At 50.1% G+C, this 22398-nt stretch overlaps 4 protein-coding genes across 11 annotated transcripts; 2 read left to right on the top strand and 2 right to left on the bottom strand.

Annotated features, from left to right (window-relative positions):
- The first annotated feature begins 1977 nt into the window (after positions 1-1977).
- SLC37A4 (solute carrier family 37 member 4) lies at positions 1978-8414 on the top strand. Of its 5 annotated transcripts, XM_059182767.1 has the most exons (11): positions 1978-2073; positions 3266-3608; positions 4420-4652; positions 4962-5205; positions 5719-5877; positions 6110-6195; positions 6705-6818; positions 7032-7097; positions 7435-7573; positions 7706-7889; positions 8259-8414. In XM_059182767.1, the coding sequence occupies exons 2-10, from the start codon at positions 3461-3463 to the stop codon at positions 7870-7872; spliced, it is 1356 nt and encodes a 451-aa protein (XP_059038750.1). In that variant the 5' UTR covers positions 1978-2073; positions 3266-3460; the 3' UTR covers positions 7873-7889; positions 8259-8414. The 5 variants fall into 5 exon arrangements, with proteins under 5 accessions (XP_059038750.1, XP_059038724.1, XP_059038759.1 ...); XM_059182741.1 differs by having other exon boundaries at positions 7706-8414; XM_059182756.1 differs by lacking the exon at positions 1978-2073 and adding an exon at positions 2130-2808 and having other exon boundaries at positions 7706-8414.
- A 963-nt stretch (positions 8415-9377) lies between these two features.
- TRAPPC4 (trafficking protein particle complex subunit 4) lies at positions 9378-12478 on the bottom strand. 3 transcript variants are annotated; one of them, XM_059182806.1, is made up of 5 exons: positions 11987-12469; positions 11646-11820; positions 10941-11044; positions 10200-10326; positions 9378-9925 (listed from the first exon to the last, which is right to left on the bottom strand). In XM_059182806.1, exons 1-5 carry the CDS (start codon positions 12159-12161, stop codon positions 9847-9849), a joined length of 660 nt encoding a protein of 219 aa, XP_059038789.1. In that variant the 5' UTR covers positions 12162-12469; the 3' UTR covers positions 9378-9846. The 3 variants fall into 3 exon arrangements, with proteins under 3 accessions (XP_059038789.1, XP_059038805.1, XP_059038798.1); XM_059182815.1 differs by having other exon boundaries at positions 9912-10049; positions 11987-12478; XM_059182822.1 differs by lacking the exons at positions 10941-11044; positions 11987-12469 and having other exon boundaries at positions 11646-11781.
- A 32-nt stretch (positions 12479-12510) lies between these two features.
- Positions 12511-14558, top strand: RPS25 (ribosomal protein S25). Its single transcript, XM_059182836.1, has 5 exons — positions 12511-12658; positions 12872-12967; positions 13516-13699; positions 14346-14445; positions 14543-14558. The coding sequence occupies exons 1-4, from the start codon at positions 12656-12658 to the stop codon at positions 14438-14440; spliced, it is 378 nt and encodes a 125-aa protein (XP_059038819.1). The 5' UTR covers positions 12511-12655; the 3' UTR covers positions 14441-14445; positions 14543-14558.
- Positions 14508-21251, bottom strand: CENATAC (centrosomal AT-AC splicing factor). Of its 2 annotated transcripts, XM_059182795.1 has the most exons (11): positions 21055-21251; positions 20749-20912; positions 20036-20134; positions 18016-18082; positions 17882-17944; positions 17490-17554; positions 17239-17344; positions 16210-16240; positions 15019-15108; positions 14807-14939; positions 14558-14722 (listed from the first exon to the last, which is right to left on the bottom strand). In XM_059182795.1, the coding sequence occupies exons 1-11, from the start codon at positions 21190-21192 to the stop codon at positions 14623-14625; spliced, it is 1056 nt and encodes a 351-aa protein (XP_059038778.1). In that variant the 5' UTR covers positions 21193-21251; the 3' UTR covers positions 14558-14622. The 2 variants fall into 2 exon arrangements, with proteins under 2 accessions (XP_059038771.1, XP_059038778.1); XM_059182788.1 differs by having other exon boundaries at positions 14508-14939.
- Positions 21252-22398: the final 1147 nt, after the last annotated feature.

Genomic DNA, 22398 nt, shown 5'->3' with positions numbered 1-22398 from the left:
CCCACCAACAGTGCATGGGGGTTCCTTTTTTCTCCACATCCTCGCCAACACTTGTGTTTTGTGTTTTTGATTTTAGCCATTCTGACAGGTATGAAGTGATATCTCATTGTGGTTTTGATTTGCATTTCCCTGATGATGAGTGCTGTGGAGCATCTTTTCATGTGTCTGTTGGCCATCTAGATGCCTTCTTTGAAGAAATGTCTGTTTGTGTCTTCCACCCATTTTTTAATTAAAATTTTTTAAGTTTACCTATTTATTTTTGAGTAATCTCTGTACCCAACATGGGGCTTGAACTCACAACCCTGAGATGAAGAGTCACATGCTCTACTGACCGAGCCAGTCAGGTGCCCCTCATCTGCCCATTTTTAAGTCTGATTATTTGTTCTTCAGCATTGAGCTGTATAAGTTCTTTATATATTTTGGGTACTAATGCTTTATTGGATATGTCACTTGCAAATATCATCCCATTCAGTAGTAGGTTGTCTTTTAGTTTTGTTGAGGACACTTCATCAGGGGGCTCAGTAGCTTGGAGTTCTTTAGCCGATTCTTTCTCTGTGAATCACTTTCTGACTCATCTGGACTTTCAGGATCAGGTGAATCACCATCACCTCATCTCCAGCCACAACACCTTCTCCATCATGATCTCCTACCTCACCAGAGCCAAGTCTACAAGGTCCTCAATATCTTCCTGATAATTTACTATCCATACTTTGCTGATATCAAGACTCTGATTCTTCATTAATTTCTTATTTTCTCCTAGGTCGGCTCCTCCCAATTGTCTAGATCCAAGACAGCCATCTGGGAGGCTGAATGACTTACCCATGTGGATGGGAATCTCTGACAGCATTCATCATTTCAGGGACCCAGACAGAAAGGAGGGGAAATGCTGATCACACTAAGGGTTCTCATCAGAATCCAATCAAGGATTGTACATTGCATGTAGTTATCATACTGCAGTGTTTTATAATCTCATTTTAAAATCTTTCATGAGGCCTTCTGCTTGGGCTGGTGGCAGATTGTGGGCGTCTCCTCCCTTCCTGGACCACCTTCCCAATTTAAAACTTCTTTGCTGTTAACTTTGGAATACTTAAAATTCTTTCAGCAATTCTCCAGTGGTCTCTATGAAAGCAATGATCTGAATTTTCTTAATTCTTATCTAAATCTTCTATTGAGGGGCACCTGGCTGATTCAGTCGGTGTCACCTAAGACTCTTGATTCCGGGTTGAAAGTTCAAGTCCCATGTTGGGTGCAGAGATTACTTTAGCAATTACAGTTTTGTTTTTTTTTTTAAGATTTTATTTATTTATTTGACACAGAGAGAGAGATCACAAGTAGGCAGAGAGTCAGGCAGAGAGAGAGAGAGAGAGAGAGAGAGAGGCAGGCTCCCCGCTGAGCAAAGAGCCTGATGCGGGCCTTGATCCCAGGACACTGAGATCATGACCTGAGCCGAAGGCAGCGGCTTAATCCACTGAGCCATCCAGGCATCCCACAATTACAGTTTTTAAAATCTTCTTAAAAAAAATATCTTCTTCTGAGTCCTCACAACAAACCTATGAGGTTTATAAAAAACTGGGGCTCATAGAGATTATTACCAAAGGTCACATTGTTAAAATGTAGTGGGTCTGGGATTAGAATTTAATGTTTATTTCCAGCCAGGTACTTTTAAACACTCCGTCTATTTTATCTTAACCCCGTTCCCAAAAGTCTGATTACAAATTAAATGTTCAGATTGTGCTTACTGAGGACTGCCTTAACTTCTTACAGAAAAGACTGTGCTCTCTACAAGACCTTTCCCAGACTGTGAACAACGCGGGAGCAATGGTAGTGCACTCACTAAAAACGGATTTGAGGAAAGCCATCAGTTAAGAAGGGAACATACGAATACAGCCCCTAAGGGGCGCTGTCCTCGCCCAAGGACCTATACCTCCCGCAAGAGTAGGACTAAACGCTGAAGGGTGGACTTGGCTCTCAGCCAGCAAGGCGCCGGCAGAGGGCCCGCCCCCAGCGCACGCGCATGCGCCCGCGGGCCCTGCCGTCCCGCTCTATCCTACTTCGGCTCCCGCCCGCGTCCAGGTAGCGGGCTGAATGCGGGGGAGGGGCGCCGCGAGAAGGCGGGGCTGGAGGGGGAGTCTCGGGTCTTTGGGCTCCTTTGTTAGAGCCCCAGCAAAGGTTGCCCTAACTTCCGATACGAACCGGAGCTGTTCCTGCAGCTGCCCCTTCCCGGGCGGGGGTTAGTTCCTGGGTCTGGGGGTTCCCGGGGGCGCTGCCCGTGACCAGCACGCACCTGCTTCTTTTCGTCGCACCATTCCGGTGTCTCCGCACCTCTCCAGCTCCCGCACCCGGGCCCGTGGGCTTCCAGCCCGAGTCGGGTGTCCCGGGTAGCTTGAGGACACGGGGCTGGGCAGGTGCCGAGAGCCTGCGCCTGGCCCCATCCTGCCGGGCTGAGCCACTCGGAGCCCGAAGCGAGGAGCCTCCGGGAGACTACGTGCGGTCGCCTGCCTCGCTGTGCCTACGCCTTCTGCTCCTATTGCTTTCCCAACCGAGCGGAGAAGCCGGGGGCGTGTTGCCTGGGCCCTGCAAAGCGGGCTGGCTCGCGGCTGCCGCCTGAAGTCCGCGGGGTGCACCTTCCCGCCCATGGGCCATGCTGTCACAAACCCTGCAGTCCCCAGCCGGCCGGAGGGCACCCCATCCTGACGTTCCAGGGTAAAGGGACCAGAGACCGCTGAGTGGCCCCGCCAGGACCCCAGCCTTCAGGGCAGCTTTCGGTGCAACACAGGGCCTGCAAAGGGAAGTTTCTCTTGCTTACAGGTCTGCAACTATCCATAAACAGTTATGAGCGCTGAGCCCTGGGAGTCACTTGAGTCAGTCCTAGGGAGTCGGGTTGTTGGGGGTTTGTGTCTCATTAAGTGTGTGTGTGGAAACTACCCCGGCACCTAATGCAGTGCTAAGCAACCAGTAAGCCCTCCCTAAACTTGGTTGGATGAATGAGAAGGTAGGTGACTGAGGGAGCAGGGCTAGCGAGGGCATCTCTGGTTATCCCACCCCTACCTCCCCTGGGCTCCTGAAGACAAAAGTAATTAGGTTGAACTTTTAATCACAGCTGGTTTCACAGGCGGGCAGACAAGGAAAAGCAGAGGAACGCAGAAGTTCTGGGGACATAGCATGCTGGCTGGTGCTGGCTCACTGGCAGTGCCTCCCTCCGCGACCCCCTCCAGCCCCCACCTCTTCCCCAGTCAGTAATCTGCTGTTTTCTTGTCGCCCTCAGGACACTGGGTTCCCTACAAGCCGTCCCAGGCTTAATGATTGTCCAGAAGGTGGCTATAAAGGGAGCCTGGGAGGCTGGGTGGAGGAGGGAGCAGAGAAAGCCTAACTCAGCAGATCTGGGCACCGAGAGAGCCACCGGCAGGAGCTGTGGTCAGAGGCTCCAGGTCCTGGGCAGTGGGGCGCGCTCCCTTCCACCATGGCGGCCCAAGGCTACGGCTATTACCGCACTGTGATCTTCTCAGCCATGTTTGGAGGCTACAGCCTGTACTACTTCAACCGCAAGACCTTCTCCTTTGTCATGCCATCATTGGTGGAGGAGATCCCTCTGGACAAGGATGACTTGGGTGAGCCCTGGTGGGGTAAGGGGTTGGGCCCTGGGACCCAGCACTAGTAGGACAAATTGGGTGTTTGTGGCTGTGTGGAGGGTCCGTGTGCAGCAGAGGACGGGGGGGCAGCCTGCAGGTGCTGACTGAGGGGACTCTGACCATGTACCTGGGTAAGGGCGAGGAACTAGGCATGTGCTCTCCGCGTGCCTGAGGAGTGCTGCTCATCTGATGTGTCCTTGTGTGCCTGTGGCCCACGAGTGCCCCCAGAAACATGGCTTATTCTGTGTTGAGGGTCACCCTGCGCAGTTTCCACACTGCGTGGGGGCATGCTAAGACTGCGGGGTGCCTGCTGGCCACTGACGTTGTGAGCAATGGAAACTGGGGAGTTGGCAAAATGACTTCACATGGCCCACCAGGTGACATTTCAGGAGGAGGAAGGTCCTTGACTCCACTTCTAAGCTCCTGAGATAGGGAAACAGAACTTCCAAAAGCCCTGGCTTGGAGCCAGTGTGAGGGGGAAATGTCATCAGGCCTTTGTAAATCCCAGGGAGGGGGGCTGCCTGCTTTTCCCTTCTTGCCTCCTGACAGCTGCAGCTGGAACTCTACAGGAGGCTGCAAAGTCATGGGTCAGCCTGGGGCTAGCGCTGGTGGCGAGGAGCGGGGCCCCGGGAACCCAGCACAGGTTCTTCCAAGCCGTCTGGGAGGGGACCTGTCTCACCCTGCCTGGCACCTCGCCACACCTGACCCCATGCCTTCCTCCAGCCCTCCTCCGCTTCTGCCCCAGCCCCTAACTCCCCAGGCGTCCCGCATCCTGCTCTCCCCCCTGCAGGGCTCATCACCAGCAGCCAGGCGGCAGCCTATGCCATCAGCAAGTTTGTGAGCGGGGTCCTGTCTGACCAGATGAGTGCTCGCTGGCTCTTCTCTTCGGGGCTGCTCCTGGTGGGCTTGGTCAATATAGCGTTTTCCTGGAGCTCCGTGGTACCTGTCTTTGCTGCTCTGTGGTTCCTCAACGGCCTGGCACAGGGGCTGGGCTGGCCTCCGTGTGGGAAGATCCTGCGGAAGGTGCGTGCCTGCTTCCGGGGAGCTTCTTTAGACTGTCATAGAGGATGCCTAAGGAGCATGTGGGAGCACCGGCACCCCCATTCCGGGGCAGCAGGTTCCCTGGGAGTTCCAGTCCAGCTCCTATTGCTTGTCAAGATATTTTAGGAGCTAAACATGGTGGGATCGGGTGGCAGATGAGGGAATTGGCCCTGCCAAGTAGAAGCGCCTTCTTCCTCATCCCTGTAATGTGAGCTCCTAGGTCTGCCCCACCTGACCTGCACCTTCAGCGTGTTGAATGTGGGCACCTCCTCCATCCCCTCTGTCCCACAGTGGTTCGAACCATCTCAGTTTGGCACTTGGTGGGCCATCCTGTCCGCCAGCATGAACCTGGCTGGAGGGCTGGGCCCTATCTTGGCCACCGTCCTCGCCCAGAGCTATAGCTGGCGCAGCACGCTGGCCCTGTCGGGGGCCCTCTGTGTGGTGGTCTCCTTCCTCTGCCTCCTGCTCATCCACAATGAACCTGCCGACGTCGGACTCCGAAACTTGGACCCCACCCCCTCCAAGGGCAAGAAGGGTGAGCACCCACCCAAGCCGGTGATTGGGGCACCTTCATTCATCATTCATTTGGCAGACTTTCACTGAGGACTGGCTGTATGCCTGGCCCCAGGCTAGCCAATGGCAGCAGGGGGGAGGGATGGTGATGGCGAGTTGGTGGGGAGTAAATAAAACTTCGTTCCAAGAGACACTTAAGTACCAGACAAGTGGCAGAGCCAATAAATGCTGTGACTCACGTTATATCCTGGTCCTTCCTCACAGCAGAGTTAGACTTCCCTGTCCTGGACAGCATCCCAAGCTTAAATGGCTCAGATACCTTCCGCCATGTGCCTTGGTCCTCAGTTTCTCTCTCATTTGCTGAGGCTTGCAGTGGAGGGGACAGGGCAGATCAGTGGGCAAAGGGGTGCCGTCCTGCTGGTGCCTGGCTATGGGGATGGACTCTGGCCCTGTGGCTAGTTAATGAGTGGTGGGGGCTCGGTCAGGGCAGAGCAGCAAGAACAGAGCCTGAGGCCTGGCCTCCTCCTGCCCCCAGGCTCCTCGAAGGAGGAGAGCACCTTACAGGACCTGCTGCTGTCCCCCTACCTCTGGGTGCTCTCCACTGGCTACCTTGTGGTATTTGGAGTAAAGACCTGCTGCACTGACTGGGGCCAATTCTTCCTGATCCAGGAGAAAGGACAGTCAGTCCTCGTGGGTAAGATGAGTGTTGGAGCAGGGGTGGGCCTAGGGAGCAGGAATCAATGAAGGGGATGGGAAACTCAGGCCCAGCTTCTCTCTATCCGAGGCCAGGCACCACCCAGAGAGTTGCGGCCAGTCACCCTTGGGGACCTGTACCTCTCTGGGTTCCAGCCAGTCGGACAACCCCAGTGTGTTTAACCCCCTTCCACTCTTCCTTTCCCTCTTCCCACCACAACTCCTTACTCCAGGTAGCTCCTACATGAGTGCCCTGGAGGTTGGGGGCCTTGTAGGCAGCATCGCAGCTGGCTACCTGTCCGACCGGGCCATGGCAAAGGTGAGTGGGCGAGGGGACAGGAAGGAGGAGGGTCCCTTTAAATCTTCCCAGCATGACTGGGACAGGCACCAGAGAGGCGGGAGCCCTGGGGCATGGGCAGGCTGGCATATGGGTGGGGGGAGGCTGGAATGATTCCACATAACTCTTATCTGCTGAGGATATGGTGACAAGGTAAGGCTCTTGGGGAAAGGGTTTTAACGGATGTCAAGGAGGGCCAGAATTTGTCTCAGCTTGGCAGCGGGGTTCTCTACAGGCTGATGGAAGCTGGGGTTGAGGAGACACTAGGTGCCGCTTGCTAGCACGCGTCCCCAAGATGGAGGAGGGGATGTGGTGGAGTTTGGCCTCGGGATATAATGAGCAGGTCCCAGGGCCTCCCAGAGCTGCCCCGGGCCAAGAACTGTGGTGGGATTGCCAAAAACCTGTCAGCAGAAGCCCTGCCGTGTCAGAGTCCAGAGGCAGATGTTGCCTGCTGCTTCTGGGGCGTGACACTGCTGGGCCTGTATCCATAGGCGGGGCTGTCCATCTACGGGAATCCTCGCCACGGCCTGTTGCTGTTCATGATGGCTGGCATGACCGTGTCCATGTACCTCTTCCGGGTAACTGTGACCAGTGACTCCCCCAAGGTAAATGGGGAGCGCCTGGCCTGCCACTGGCACAAGGATGAGAGAGCAAGGGCCAGTGACTGTCAGGTTCCCTGTCCCTGACTACCCTGGCCCAGGCCTTTCTCTGCCTCTCAGATTTCCCTTTCCAGTTCTGGTTTACCTCGTGCCCTCTGTACTCTGGCGCTCCTCCTGGACTTGGGGCCTGGTTTTCTTCTCTTCCCTGTGCTCCTCTAGGATGTTGCTTTCTGGACTCCAGCTCTTCACCCTCTTGCTGAGCTCACAGGCTTTACGGAGCATGAGGTGCCTTACCTGTGGCTTTCCTCCTGGTCTGTCTCCCCCGTGTCCTACCCTGTCTGTCTTGCTGCTAGCATCAGTTCTAAGAGACAGCATCTAACTGGGAGGGATGGCTTCTGCGTCCCTTTCACCTACCCACTCAGGCCCTCAGGTTGGCTCAGCGTGTCTCCACGCCTCTAGCTTGGCCCTGTCAGTTGATTCGGGAAGTGGGGAGAGGGAGGCCACTTACTACCTCCTTACTACAATCATGTGTTCCTGGGGCCAAGCATCTTTCTCTCCCCTGGCAGGGGTAGGTGGGTAGGGTTTCTCAGACTCTAAATGCCACCCTGCATTGTCCTTGCAGCTCTGGATCCTGGTGCTGGGAGCTGTGTTTGGTTTCTGTTCTTACGGTCCCATTGCCCTGTTCGGAGTTATAGCCAACGAGAGCGCCCCTCCCAACTTGTGCGGCACCTCCCATGCCATTGTGGGACTCATGGCCAATGGTAAGCAGTGCTCTCCAGAGCGTCCACCTGATCCCTGCTGTGCCTTGCGCATAGGCTAGCTGGACGCTGGGGCCAGCCCCACCAACTCTAGCCTCACAAGTGACCCAGGCTCTTCCCCCACCCCCTCTGCAGTGGGCGGCTTTCTGGCTGGGCTGCCCTTCAGCACCATTGCCAAGCACTACAGCTGGAGCACAGCCTTCTGGGTGGCTGAAGTGATCTGTGCAGCCAGCACAGCTGCCTTCTTTCTCCTACGAAACATCCGCACCAAGATGGGCCATGTGCCCAAGAAGACTGAGTGAAGAGTGTACAGGCTCCAGTGCATCCTCTCCCACCTGTGGTCTTCCCCTGCACGAGGCTGGGGGGCAGAGAGAGAAAGGGGAGCTGCTCCGACTAGCACTGAACCTTTGATTTCCTCTTGTGCGCCTTTTCCCTCGCCCAGGTGGCACTGGAAGTTATCAGTGGCTAATGAGGTCCCAGCTCCCCATCCTCTGTTCTATTTAAAAGGCAACTTTTTTTTCTCGGACTCCATTAGCTCCTATTTTCTGCCTTCCAAAAGGAAACCCCTGCTGTCAGGGAGTCCCCTAGACCCTTCTTCCCCTCCTGGGCCCTCCCACACTGTCCCCAGGAGAAGTAAGGCTCCTCCTGCAGCTGCAGGGTACCAGTGGCCTATAATTTCTGCCCTAAGGCCTCTCAGCACCGGGCGACTGCTATTGCCAGTACCTCCGATTCCTGGGGAGGAGGAGGCCCATCACGCTCACGGGTACCCTGCGAAGATGGCAGATGGGGCTGGGAGGGTGGGGAACTTGACACAGATTAAAACTAGATTTGATACTAAACATTATCACTGAGTCATTCTTTCCAAAGGGGTACTCCAAGCCAGAGACCACTTTCTTTGGGAAATATTCTCTTGGTATCTGCTTTTTCCACGAATGGGCAACCTGACAGGGATTTCTTTAAGCTTATGGGTCCTCTGCTTTCAGCTTCACTAATTCAATGATCATTTTACAGATGAAGCTTCTGGGTTTCAGGCAGGTGAAACCACTGAATGGAGGAAGGCAATATTAACAGTGGCTCATAGATGGTGTAGTCAGAAAGCCTGGGTTCAAACTCAGGTGCTTAGTAACTAGCTTTGAGACTCTGAGGCGGAGAGTCTATACTTTGCTAAATCTGTTGTCTGTAATAGAATGCACCCTGAGATTAGGGTAAAAGCAGTAAAGCCTGGTGTAAACACCTGGTAATACCCCACTGTGACCACCACTGCTGCCGCCACCCTAGACGTCAGCGATGCTGGAACTAGACCCAAGGCTCCTGACTCAAAATCCTGTGCTCGGTTTTTGATGCTTTTCCTGGAGAGCCTGACAAGGAGCTGAATCCCAAGAAGATTTGGGAGCAGATCCAGCCTGACCTTTTACTAGTGGTGAGTGTGTGGCTACATACAAAGGAGGCCCCGTTGAGGTGAAAGGGGAGGGAGTGTGTAGGGCTCAAACTATGACCAACAGTGGAATAAAATAAAATTAAATGCTTCGGGACGCCTGGGTGGCTCAGTTGGTTAAGCAGCTGCCTTCAGCTCAGGTCATGATCCCAGCGTCCTGGGATCGAGTCCCACATCGGGCTCCTTGCTCCGCAGGGAGCCTGCTTCTCCCTCTGACTCTGCCTTCCACTCTGTCTGCCTATGCTCGCTCTCGCTCACTCTCTCTCTGACAAATAAATAAATAAAATCTTTAAAAAAAAAAAAAAAAAAAAATTAAATGCTTCATTTACTGAACTACATTGGGGAAAACTTTAATAACAATAAAAATAAATACATTTGTCACTTGTCAACTTTAATAACGATAAAAAGAAATATATTTGTCACTTGTGCCTAAAATATAAAACAAAAACAAAACAAACCAAGCGAACAATTACTTGTTTTCTACCAGAACATAGCTTATCTTCCCAGAATTTCCTTATCATTCCCATCTCCCCACCAGAGCCTTTCCCCCACAAAGCACCAATTAAAATAGCGAACAGATCAAAGGAATGTTTATTTAGCATTTATGGGCCTACTCCCTCCATAAATAACCCTGTACAGAGTTGGGAATCAGGCTCCTGATAGATATAGGATGGCAGAGCGCATGGCATTAAGGCTCAGGGATCAGTACATGTCATCAGGCTCAGCACCCTCCCGTCTTCAAGTGCACTAACGAGGCTGTGGGAATCTCCATTGGAGTGGATACAGCAGGATCCCTGCTATAGGATCTCTCAAAATTTGGGGCATCTGTTGCAGGCTCAGCCTATGACCCAGGTCCAAATGTTCCAGCCTTCTCTGCCACCTCCAGGGCTAACTTCAGGTTCTGGTCAAACAGCTCACACCTAGGCCAGACCCAAGAGGCACAAATGACAACAAAGTGTGAGGTCTCAGACTCTCCTCCCACTTTGGATGCCCAAGTACTCTTGCTTGAAGAAGGACATGAATGGCAAGAAAAGTCTTTGGTTTCTCAAAATAGAAAAAAAAAAAAAAAGACTAGTCCGTTTTTGTTTTATTTAAAAGTAACTCTTCTTATCCCTTTGAAAAATGACCTGGGGAAGAGCAAAAGGGAGGGGCAAGGACTCTTCGACCAGTATCTCGGGGAGGGGGACCGCCTACCTGATGGGCATTTCCAGGGAGTAGAATGGATTCTTGAGAGCAAAGTCTGAGTAGATCTCATAAATCTTTCGGAGAAGAGAATCTATTCCAGCTTGCCTAGGATCTGCCAGTACCACAAACTTGATCCCTGGAGAAGGACCGATAATGGTTACGGAAGGGTAGAGAATGCAGCGAATATCCTGTGTGCAAATGGCATTTTCATAAGCCCATTTTTATTTTTATCCTTATTGCTGCATAAAGCAGGAAAGGCAAGACTGTGAATCTGTAAGACCAGAACAGGGAAGTGACTTTATCACATCACCCAATTGACTGAGATCACGTTTTGACCTCTAGCTCTGTCACTTAATTCCTTGTGGTCCCTCAGCAGCAAGTGCCAGGCAGGGGACAGACTCAGGCAGTTTTCAATTATCCCCATTAAGGGTGTGAGGCAATGACATGATCCAAAGGTCATTTCCATTTGGCATTCAAGTTTCATTTTGAAATACACCTTCCGAAACGTGTGCAACAGGAGATACCATTATGGTGAGTTTTATCTGCACACAGGATAACCTCGGCTGAGCATTCTGGGCGGAGTTGAGGAAATTGGCATCAGATTATATATTGGCTTTGGATTCACAAAACAAATAGACGTATGTGTCTGTGCAACTGTCCCAGGAAAAGTTAACCACCACCCCCTTGCTTACCAAAGTTTCTTTGGTCAGTCTCTTCCCCCATCCCTCTGGCCTATCTGGAGACGCCTACCTGTCAGTGTCTGGAAGCAGTGCAGTTTGAAGGTGTCGGTCTCCAACATCTCAATGCCTGAGCTGCCCTGTTCTGGAGACAGCTGGGAACCGATTGCAAACAGCCTATTTGCAAAGGAGGTAAGGTTGGGAATGCAGCCGGCTGTATAAGGGAGGGATGCTTCTCAAACTTGTCCCCCGAAGTGACCCTATCTGCTGAGTTCACATTACACGGAGAAGTCAGAAGAGGCCGTGTCAACTGCCTAGCAGCAGCACCAAACTTTAAAATTCATTTGAGCTCTGCACGTTTTTTACACTCATACTTTGGTGTAAAACATTATACATTGAAAACTGAGGGTAAAATTATCACTGGGCATATGTGTCATGGTTACTTACCCCATGGCTATGATTACCCAGCACATCTACTATCGTTGAGAATGAGAAAAAGGTCTTAACGACCATTTAATTAAGTTACCTGACTTCAGAAACTAAATCTGAGGGAAGAGAAGTGGACTTGTGCAAGGTCACACCACTGCCGGTATTTCCTAAAACCTAGTCATCCTGCATTAGTTCTTTTTCTTTCACAACACAAGAACTGACGATTTAAAAGGAGACTTAGAAAGGTAAGCACGGCCGCTCAGGAGACTTCCCGCAGAACCACACTAATCCAGCCGGCCTAAAGGCCAAGTGCAGGGCCACAGGCCCTAGGAAGGGCTGGGGGACTTACGAGTGGAACATGGAGGCCAGCATGAGCTTCTCATTGGAGGTGAGGCGCGGTCGGCCGAACCGAATGGACACCGGGTAATTGGCAGGGTTGCCCAAGTACTCCAGCACCTCTTTCCCATCGGCCGTGTACTTGCCATTCACGTCCACGCCATTGATGGCCAGCACTGCGTGGCCCACTGCAGAGGTGAGGATAAAGGTCAACGAAGCCCCAGCGCGGGGATTCCGCCAAAGGGACTTGCGACCCAGCCTCACCCCCTGTCCCCTCACCCTCCCCCCGCCCTGCAGAGACACCAGCCCACTCCGCAGCACCCGGCCCGCCCATCGGACGCAAGCCTAGCCCACCCCGGATGCCGTCGCGCTGGCCAAAGGCAACCAGCACACGCTCGTCGTGCAGCTTCAGCAGCAGATCAAGGGGGTAACTGAAAGTTTTCTCAGCCTCGGCCCGTGGCGCGTAGCTGTCCAACTGGTAGATCAGGCCGCCAGCTTTGTTCACCACATACACGCTAAAAATCGCCATTACGGCCGCAGCGGCTCCGAGACGCCTATTCGGCTTGTTCCTGACGGCCCCGCCCCGGAACCGCAACCTCGGGACCCGCCACCGCCCCCTGCTCCCTGCCCGGCGCGCGCCGGCGCCTGCGCACTTGAAGCACCACGCTTAGCGGGGTCGCTGGGGGTCCCTTCGGATCCCGGCAGATTGTTTTGCGTCTCTCTTTACTCGTTTCCAGAGCCAGGGGAAGCAAAGTGTGGCTGCCTCACAACTAACGGCAAAACCCAGTAAGCCGCGGCCAGCTCTCAGGATGCGACCCTCAGGAACAACCGTCCCCTCGCTGCGGCCCGCTCCCCGCAGCACGAGGGGGCCGGATTTCCGGCCTTTCTTCGCGGGCTCCGCCCCTTGCCCCGGAAGCGCTCGTTGCGGGTGGAGGTTTCTGGGCCGGTTTGGGAGAGGTGCTTCCTTTTTGTCCGACATCTTAGTGAGGCTGCAGGGGTGGACGCTCCTCTCCCAGCTTCGTTATGGTGAGCTCTCGGGAATGGGGGGCCGGGCTGTTCTGAGAGCCGGGCGGTGCTGGGGCGCAGTTGGGGCGACACCGGACGGAGGGTCTCAGACCCGCCGGGCCGCTTCTTCAAGGTGGGCGGGGGGATTGCTTCACCCATGTGCTCCGGTAGTGGGGTTAGGACGGTGCGGGGCTGCCTTGTGACCTGCCTGCATTCCCCCTTTTTTCTCTACAGCCGCCCAAGGATGACAAGAAGAAGAAGGATGCCGGAAAATCGGCCAAAAAAGACAAAGACCCAGTGAACAAATCTGGGGGCAAGGCCAAAAAGAAGGTAGGCGTGAGCTCCCCCCCCTACCTAGGAGTGAGGGTCCGGGGACGTCGGACCCATGTGTCTTGGTAATAAGTGGCGTGTAGGGCAAATGGCTTTTAAGGTTGTGCGGTCTAGAGTCCGATTATTAGAGCTTGTACTCTGCATCACCGTTCTGTTGTTTTGGAAGAATAGGGTGGTACACGCTACTTAGAAGTTAACAATATGTAAAGTATTCTGAGGCTTAGTCCATTATATTTTTAGTTGGTATGGTGGGGTTCAGCCTGTATGGGAAAGTCGCATTTTTATTTTTTTCCCCCAGCCTGACGTATCTTTGGTGCTGTTAGTGGCAGCTAGAGTTCCTTTTGTTTTGTATCCTGGTTTCGATTATTTGAGTCTTTGTTTGTAGAACTTAGTAAAATCTGAATTTCGTAGGTTTGTATAGGCCAAGAAACAGCCACCCTTGCAGTATAGCAGGACGGCAGTGGAAGAGTTCTCTGACACCGGTTGTTTTTGGGGGGGGGGGGTGGTTTCTTCAGAAGCACTGATTTTCTTTGTCTCTTTGTGAGCAGAAGTGGTCCAAAGGCAAAGTTCGGGACAAGCTGAATAATTTGGTCTTGTTTGACAAAGCGACATATGACAAACTCTGTAAAGAAGTTCCCAACTATAAGCTTATAACTCCAGCTGTTGTCTCTGAGAGACTGAAGATTCGAGGTTCCCTGGCCAGGGCAGCCCTTCAGGAGCTCCTTAGTAAAGGTGAGAGGGATGTGTTGTACTGGTGTGCTTTTATATGTTAAATTGGCTTGCCTGTAATAGCCATCTTCAATGTTTATACTGGAGTTTTGTAAAGTAGGTACAGGCTGACCACTAGCCATAATATTCTAACATGTTACCCCCTTGTGTAGACCCCAGAGCAGGGTTCATGGCCACTTTTGTCCTGTGGACCCTTATGTCCTATTGGTGGAGCTTCAGGATCCCTTGTTTTCAAATAAATTAATTTTATTTAAAGAGTTACAAAAGAAACCCAACATTGAAATATGGTTGTGAAAACAGTAAAAGCTTTGGTAGGAAAGCATTTTTTACTTAAGTATTCTTAAAATTTAGTGGTGATTTAATTACCATGATTTCATATTAATGTAAATGAATGTAAATGTTTTAAGCATCTGTAGTGTTTAATGTGGAAACAGTAATTTTTAAGTTAAAGCGCTATGAGGGTAAGCATCCCCATAGCAGGTAATGGGCCCTTCATTTAGGAAGAAAAAATAAAATTAGATCATCACCAAGACATGAGGGATGTTTGCCTTTGTTATTAAACTCTAATGCTCAAATTCAGTATTTTTAGTGTCTGTTAAATATTTCATAGTACTGCATAGAACCCCTACCCTTATTTTTTTCTCTGTAGGACTTATTAAACTGGTTTCAAAGCACAGAGCTCAAGTAATTTACACCAGAAACACCAAGGGTGGAGATGCCCCAGCTGCTGGTGAAGATGCATGAACAAGGTAAGAATGGATGAGGGCTTGTGGTGTAGAAAGTATATACATCCCACTTTTGTATTAGGCTCTAGAGTTCTGATTCTTTTATTTTTATTTTTTACAGATCCTCCAACTGTACCATTTTGGAAAATAAAATTTTATTAAATCAAATACGTGGGTATGTCTCTTTCCTAAGAAAAGGATTTAGGTATGGGTTTGTTGGCTTGAAAAAGTATCCGGAAACGACTGGCTTTTTTTATGTGACTGTTTGTTTCTTGCTGCAGCTTCTGATTTGAACTGATGTCTGAAAGGAAATGAAAGGTTAGCGGGATAAAGGCTGAAATCTCCAAAGGGATAGTGGGTTGGGGTCCTGGCACTGGATCCACACCTGGATTGCCAGCGGCGTCCATTATTCCAGACCCGGCCGAAAGAGGGCAGCCAGCCTATACTGGTGCTGGAGCTATGATCAAAGTTGGCCCCAACTCTGTCTGGGGGCAGTTTCCTCAATTTCTGTTTTTCCTCTACAAAGAAAGAGTTTTTAAACGGTTTTGCTTTGATTAGGAAAATTTAGGTAGCCTGTTCTTGAATTTGTTAACTTACTTTCTTTAAGGAATTCTTCATAGGATGGTCCTATTTGTTGGTTTACAGAGCTGTATTCTTCATCCTGGACCATCCAAGGAGGTGTAGCACCTGGAAAAGGCCCATTAAGCAGGAATGAAGGCAGTCCTAAAGTTTCAGACTAGTGTGAAACATGCCCTTGCTATAAACTCTTACCTAATGCTCAAAAGCAAAACCCCACGGGCTGGGGAATTTTTGACCATGGGCTGGTATTTAACAGCTTTGTTGAGGCATAACAGACCTACAACTGCCCAATGGAAAATACACAATTTGAAAAACTTTGAGTGAAACCATCACAGTCAAGATATTAAATATCACCACTATATATTGTTCTGCCCCTTTAAAGGACTTCCCGCTCCTCTGTACCTTTTCCCAACCCCAGGAAACTATGAATATGCTTCTGTTAATCTAATTTGCATTTACTAGTTATGTACCTTTTTTCAATCTGGCTTCTAATAATTGACATTCATCTATGCTGCACTTAACAGTACCTTCTTTGTTGAGCACTGCTCTGTTCCTTCATGGAGGCACATTTGGATTCTTTTCAGCTTCAGTTTTGGGGTATTGCAACTAAAGCTGTGACCATCTGGTGTGCAAGCCTTTGTGCAGACATGTTTGCTTGTCTCCTGCAATGTCTGGATCATAATGGTGGGTGTATGTTTAACTTCTTAAATCCCTGAACTGTTTCTCCAATTGGTTGTGCCATTTTACATTCCCACCAGCAGTTTATGAATGTTTCTTCACATACACAGTCTTTAATTTTAGCCACTCTGATCAACCATCTTTCTACATGATTTTACTGAGTTTTGAGAATTCTTCATATATTTGAGATTCAAGTCCTTCATCAGATAGCACTTCATAATCAACCTTATTCTTTAAAAAGGTGATTGGGGGGCACAGTCAGTTCAGTGTCCACCTTTAAAAAAGATTTCAGTAAGTGAGCAAGCACGGGGGTGAGGGAGAGAAGAGGGAGAGGATCTTAAGCAGACTTGGTGCTGAGCCTGAAGCCTGAGGTGTAGCTCAATCTCATGACCCCAAGATCAGACCTGAGCTGAAACCAAGAGTCAGATGCTGAACTGACTGCATCACCCAGGTGCCCCCAAGATAATTAACTTTAAAAAATAATAAAATAATTGCCTCTTACCATCTGAGAAACACTGCTCTGGGCCTTACCTGAGTGGATGTTACCAATTCCTGGTGTCTCCTGTAGTTGGAAGGGGGGAGGGGGAAATCCCAGATAAGAAACTGATGACAGTATATTCCCAACGAGAAAAAGGACAAAGCCACGGGTTGGGGGTTGGGGGTGGAAGCACCACAGTGCTACTTCTGTCCCCTGGTTGGTGTTAAATTTTAAAAAGCACAGATAACTGAAAGTCCTGTTCCTCAAAAGACTTATGGTCTCAGTAGTAAAGATGTCCAAAAATAGAGTGCCTACTAGGTGTTACGTTAGCAAAACTCTTTCCTCACAAGACAGTATATATTGTGGGGGGAGAGATTTAAGCATAAATTATACAGGTGACATTTACAGCTTTTTACATGGTCCCATGTACATTTGTAACAGGCAACCTGTTCACAGAAGCCTTCCATGAAAAGGTGACCTTTGAGCTAGGCTGAAGAAAGGCCTATCATTTTAAGGCAATGGCAGTGACACGTGCAAAAACCATAAGATGCACAGTATGGTTGGAGTGTACAAGACATCAGGTGAGGCAGTGGCTTTCTGTGTTCAGAAAAGGATTACAGGGGGCATAGAAACTTGCAGAAAAGTGTAACACAGGACATCTAGCCAGGAGGTAAAACAGGCCTACTCCTCAACAGGATGTAGGAGATGAAAGAAGAGGAAATAACTTGGCTACAGTTCTGGTAATCTAGGGACAGTAGGGGTTAGCTTCAGGTGACTGGAATGTAGTGTCCTAAATTGAGCAGAAACGGGGAGTTCTACAGAGGATGACTGTAGGAGTTGGCACTCCTCAGTGGCAGTGGAGGCAAGAGGTGTGGATGAGATCACTGGACGTTGGGGAAAGAAGTCTAAGAACACATTATGTCTCTGTCAAATAAAATCTTTTTTAAAAAACCCAACACACTATGGAGTGGTGCAGCCAAGAAACAAGATCTGGATGGCCAGAATAGGTACAAAACGTGAGAGATGGATGTCCTGGGAATTGAGGGAGCACTGGCCCTTCCTGACTCGCTTATCCATGGTACCTGATGGCCGATGAATGTCAAAGGTTGTCCTGTCTCCATCCAGTCAAGCTCTGGGGCAGGTGGCAGGTCCAAGTAGGAGGGCTGCTGTGAGGTGGAGGCCACTAGACTGAAAAAGATAAGCAGGAGCCAGGCTGGCAGAGGAGGTCCTTGAGCCATGAGGATAGCAGAGGTGAACTCTTGCCATTTTCCAACCAGAAAGTTACAGAATGCTCTAACAATCCAAACTCAACGAGATTCCTTAGCAATTTTACCTGTTGGTCCCTTTCCAGCTTCCAAGTGCTGAAGAGCCTTCTTCTGGGTCTGGCACTGGCTGAGGCTGAGTTTGATTCAGGAAAAATAAATGTGTCTTGGATGCTTAAGAGTTTATCTAGGCCATGCTCCCACCCTCCAGTAGGAAACAAATTAGCATACTGACATATGGTACTACCCATTTTGCAAACTTCCTTTTTTCCCCTCCCAGCTCAGCCCACATTGCCACTGACAAGGCCTGCCCCCTGGCAGACAGGTAAGGGAATTCAAGCCGAACAGATGAAGCACGGAGTCCATGAGTTCTAGAAGAGCTGGTAGGTGAAATGCTGGACCTGGGAGAACCAGGGATCAGATGGATTTGGATACTGCTCTGGCTCCTCCGAGGGACACCAACCTCTAAGACAGACTGAACCAGCTCCTGCCGGCTGTGCTCCACCTCACGAATCTGAGCTGCCATCTGTGGGGGAGAGGCTGCTTAGCTTGGTACAAGGCCATGGGGCTGTGTCCTTCAGTGGCCTTTTAACTCACTTCTTTGATCACCTCATCCTCCTTTTCCTCATAGTTATCTAGACCTTTCACCATGGATTTCTTGAATCTGAAAAGAAAAAGGGCAAGTCAGCCAAGAACCTGTCTATGCATGTTACAAAAAATCCTCAGTAGATCATTTTTTCTTCAAATTTTGGATAATTTCAGAATCACAAAAACAAAATACAACATTTAACACCCATGGACCTTTCACCCAGATTCACTTAAACATTTTGCCATACTGGCTCCACTTCTCTTCTAGCACATATTTCCTTTTTGCGAAATCAAAAATGGGCTTTAGACCATCATGAGACTTAGAGTTGTTATTATCCTACAATACACACAGAAAGGTGTACCAATACTACCAATATCACTATCAACAATAGAACTACTAACCAAAGCTCAGGATTTCTCCTGTTCTTCAGTCCTTAGTAAATATCCTAAGGCTATACAGTTAGAATTTTGAGTTGAAGTCACTTGAATTCTTACTCTTTTTATAACTTATCAATTTGATATATAGCTATGATAATCTGTCATTATTTGCAATGAGTTTTAGGATTTGCTTTCTGGTCTGATTTTATTTTGTAATTTATTTTTATAAATAGTGTCCCACAGCTCACACTATAGTTACCTAGCCCTTTTTGTTTCAGAGTGGCCTTTTTTGGTGGGTGGGCAAGGATCTGGGAAGCTGGCACTCCGGGTTTATTTTTTTCGATATTTAAGTGATAACCTGTCTAAATCTAAAAGTGGCTTGTGGTATCTTTACCAGTCAAAGCAGTCAAACTTGGCTTTGCCTTGTGCATGTGCACGTTAAATGTATAAGGTTCAAAAGTCAAAACTGGGGTGCCTGGGTAGCTCAGCTGGCTAAGCATCTGCCTTCAGCTCAGGTCATGAGCCCAGTATCAGGCTCCTTGCTCAGCAGAGAGTCTGCTTCTCCCTCTCCCACTCCCCCTGCTCATGCTAGCTCTTATACTTTCTCTAAATAAACAGAATCTTAAAAAAAAAAAGAAAACTAATAAAAAATTCAAAGAGTCTAGGGGCACCTGGGTGGCTCAGTGGATTAAAGCCTCTGCATTCAGCTCAGGTCATGATCTCAGGGTTCTGGGATCGAGCCCCGCATCGGGCTCTCTGCTTAGTGGGGAGTCTGCTTCCCCCTTTCTCTGCCTGCCTCTTTGCCTACTTGTGATCTCTCTGTCAAATAAATAAATAAAATCTTGAAAAAAAAAAGTCAAGGAGTCCATTCTCATAACTCTCAATTATAACTTTTTCTGCTCAACTATTCTTTATTCCCACCAAACACCGTTTGGAGCTGGGCCAGGGTGTAAGGAGTTAGGCTTTTTGGCCTCAGTTCTCCATCTCCTGCCCAGTTTGAACCACAGATTTGAAGGATTTAGGCATTTCTCACCATTCCCTCATTATTCTTCACACTAAATAGGAAACAATAATAGAGGTCATGAGTTTTTCTGTAACTTTGGTTCTGGGATCCCCTTGGGTTCCATTTCCTATAATCTCAATATTGTCCTAATAAAAGTAGTGCGAGGCTGTCTGTGTCCTTTTCCCGAAGCAGCACTGACACCTGCTCTACGCTGGGCCAGCTGACTACACTCCAGTTTCTCAGGGTCCTTTAGGGGCCAGTTAAAATAGAGTCTAAAACAATTCAACGTGGGCACTGAATGAGTACCAGGTGCTTGCACACACTATTAAAAAGCCTCTTCTACTCCTAAGGGACCTTAATATTCTCTGTACCACACATTAAATAATCGATTATAGTGAACTTTTATTATATACTATTCTCTATTTGCTCAATGGACTGTAAACCCCATCCCCCAACTAGAATATAAACTTTTCAAGGACTCTATCATACTTCTTTTGTGTCCAGTATAGTGATTAGAATAATGAGTGCTATGAAGACAATAGATACTTAAAAAGGCCCTGCAGAACTTTCCAATTAACAGAGAAAGCTCCAGTACCTGACACAGACCCAGAGAAGTCCCATTCTGTTATTCCACCTTTCATAACTTACCTGGCATAGTCCTGGGGGGAGATCAGAAACTTCTCTTTCATTTGGAACTCAGCCTTGTTCTCCCACCAGAATCTGTTGGTTGCTTTCTTGTGCTCTGGGCTGAGAATGAATGGATAATCTCAATGATGGATTATAGAATATTACTCAGACATCTAGGCATTATATTAAGTAATGCACACTGATATCTGGGTTTCTGCCTCTGGGCAAGGATGACAGAATACTGTTACATCTTCCAGATGTCCAGTCTCCCCTCTTCCAATAAAAATGGGAGAGGGGCACCTGGGTGGCTCAGCCGGTTGGGTGTCGGCCTTCGGCTCAGGTCATGATCCTGGGGTCCTGGGATCCAGCCCCACATCCAGCTCCCTGCTCAGCACGGAGCCTGCTTCTCCCTCTCCCACTCCCCCTTCTTGTGATCCCTTTCTCACTGTCTCTTTCAAATAAATATAATCTTAAAAAAAGAAAGAAAAGAAAGAAAGAAAGAGAGAGAGAGAGAAAGAGAATCTGGGAGGAGATGATGGGAGGTAACCTTCTACCACTAAGACCAAGGCACTACCACTAAGACGCCCTCCACGCGTCAAAGATGCGAGGCTATAAGCTGACTGGATCCAACCACAAAAGCGTTCCTCCTCTCACGCATCCCAAACCACCACCACCCGCCCCCCAACCCACCAGGATGCGAATGTGCTGGAGGCGGCTCCCAGGCCGGATCTCACCTGGCCAGATGCTCTAGCAGCCCCCCGTGCAGCACGGTCAGGTTTCCGTGGCTCAGGTGCTTCCGCACCTCACAGCCACAGCAAAGGCACCAGCAGCGCCGCTCGTGCTCGGGCACGTAGCGCTCCACCTGGGCGGCGCGGACGGCTTTGCGGGCGGCCTCTACCTGCGGCGGAGAGGGGAGAGGACGGGAGAGGTCAACCAGGACCCCAGTGGAACCCCCACGTCCCACCCCCTCGCGCCCTCCCTGTACTGCCCGCATCCCCCACCCAGGCCGTCCGCGGCCACTTCCCGCCTCCCGTCCGCACCTGGGGCAGGAGCCGCTCCAAAGCTGCCTTCAGCGTCCGCTGGTGCTTGCGACTGTAGACGTGTCCGCGACCACAGAAGAAGGTCTGGCGGCACAGGGGGCAACGCTGCGCTGGCGCCATGGGCCCAAGAGCCGGCATCTGCGACGCGCAGCAGCTCTTTCGCTCTCCGGTGACCCCTGACCCCTCGGGGGCGGGGCGAACCCAGCGCTTCCCCCGCGACCCCCAGCGGCAGGCTGGCGCCACTGCAGACCCATTTGCGGCTGCGCGAGTCCCGCCCCGGGCTCTCTGCCGTCGGGTGCACCCAGCCTACATCAATATTCCCAGATGCTATCGGCCCAGAAAAAGTGGCGGCACCGCTGTGCAGATGCCCGGGAAAGAGCGCGCGCGACAGTGAGGTGCCACTGCAGGACCGCAGACCGCACGCATGTCGGGGCATTGACAAGGACCCGCATTAGACAGTGGAACACATTGTAACTAGTATTACAGGGTGCTCACTGTGTGTCCAGAGCTTTACATTCACGAGGCACTTAATCCTCACCATAGCCCTACGTGGCTTACTATTATTACCGACATTTTACAGATGGGAAAACTGAGGCACGGGGAGAAAGTAACTGTGGAAGGTTGCACAAGTGCGAAGCATCAGAGGCAGCACCTTTCATGCTCTGCTGTACCAGATGGTGGTAAGGAAGCATGCTGGAAGTGGCCTTCATCTAAGACCTAATCACAGCCATATACCCCAGGGTGTGTGTGTGTGTGTGTGTGTGTTCTGAGAAGCTGTTACTATAAAACTGTAAAAGGAAGCTATGAAAAGGGTGCAGAGTCATTGCTGAGGGTTAACAGACATGTTTATTCTGTAAGCATGCTCACTCAGTGGAATTTTCATTCTTTACACGCTACTTTTCCTAGAATGAAGAACCTTCCATCTGTCCTGCTCCCCTAAGCCTTAGGGCTTAAAGCAAATTGCTCCCTACAGGGCTGAAATCTCCAGGCTGTGATCTCTACCCTAGAGTACCCCCCAAAAAGCCTGGGGCCCAGCCCATACCTTACTTATAGGAGGTGCTGGACAGAACTAACAGAGTCCGAACTTCACTTGGATTTGTTACCAGTACTGGTGCATTAACCTGGATGGACTACAATGTCTGTGGGTGTATATACAGTCAACCCTACCTAATTCAGGCCCAGAAAGTAGCCAGACCCCCTTCAGATCTTGACCTCCTCTTGGAGCCTCCCAGTAGACTCAGGCCTCTGTCAGATGTGACTCATTTTAAAGACCCCACAACGCTCAATGCCTTGACCTCTCATCATTTCCTCGGAAGGGTCAGTCCTGGACCTTAAAAATGCTCC

Source organism: Mustela lutreola, chromosome 1 (genome assembly GCF_030435805.1).
Source record: "Mustela lutreola isolate mMusLut2 chromosome 1, mMusLut2.pri, whole genome shotgun sequence".
NCBI lineage: Eukaryota > Metazoa > Chordata > Mammalia > Carnivora > Mustelidae > Mustela > Mustela lutreola.
Note: the sequence above shows the minus strand (reverse complement) of the source record. Positions and strands in the feature narration are given on the sequence as shown.

Bases quoted from the DNA above. Each gene is read 5' to 3' on its own strand.
- SLC37A4 (XM_059182767.1), top strand. From the start codon at position 3,461: ATGGCGGCCCAAGGCTACGGCTATTACCGCACTGTGATCTTCTCAGCC. The intron at 4,653-4,961 runs GTGCGTGCCTGC...TCTGTCCCACAG, and splicing joins GTGGGAAGATCCTGCGGAAG to TGGTTCGAACCATCTCAGTT. The intron at 7,098-7,434 runs GTGCCTTACCTG...TTGTCCTTGCAG, and splicing joins CAGGCTTTACGGAGCATGAG to CTCTGGATCCTGGTGCTGGG.
- TRAPPC4 (XM_059182815.1), bottom strand. From the start codon at position 12,161: ATGGCGATTTTTAGCGTGTATGTGGTGAACAAAGCTGGCGGCCTGATC. The intron at 11,821-11,986 runs GTGGGCTAGGCT...TCACCTCTGCAG, and splicing joins CCAGCGCGACGGCATCCGGG to TGGGCCACGCAGTGCTGGCC. The intron at 11,045-11,645 runs GTAAGTCCCCCA...CTTTGCAAATAG, and splicing joins CTGGCCTCCATGTTCCACTC to GCTGTTTGCAATCGGTTCCC.
- RPS25 (XM_059182836.1), top strand. The intron at 12,968-13,515 runs GTAGGCGTGAGC...CTTTGTGAGCAG, and splicing joins GGGGCAAGGCCAAAAAGAAG to AAGTGGTCCAAAGGCAAAGT. The intron at 13,700-14,345 runs GTGAGAGGGATG...TTTTCTCTGTAG, and splicing joins TCAGGAGCTCCTTAGTAAAG to GACTTATTAAACTGGTTTCA.
- CENATAC (XM_059182788.1), bottom strand. From the start codon at position 21,192: ATGCCGGCTCTTGGGCCCATGGCGCCAGCGCAGCGTTGCCCCCTGTGC. The intron at 17,345-17,489 runs GTAAAATTGCTA...TATCTTTTTCAG, and splicing joins AGCTGGAAAGGGACCAACAG to TCTAGTGGCCTCCACCTCAC. The intron at 14,940-15,018 runs GTAAGTTAACAA...CTTTCTTTGTAG, and splicing joins TGAAGAATTCCTTAAAGAAA to AGGAAAAACAGAAATTGAGG.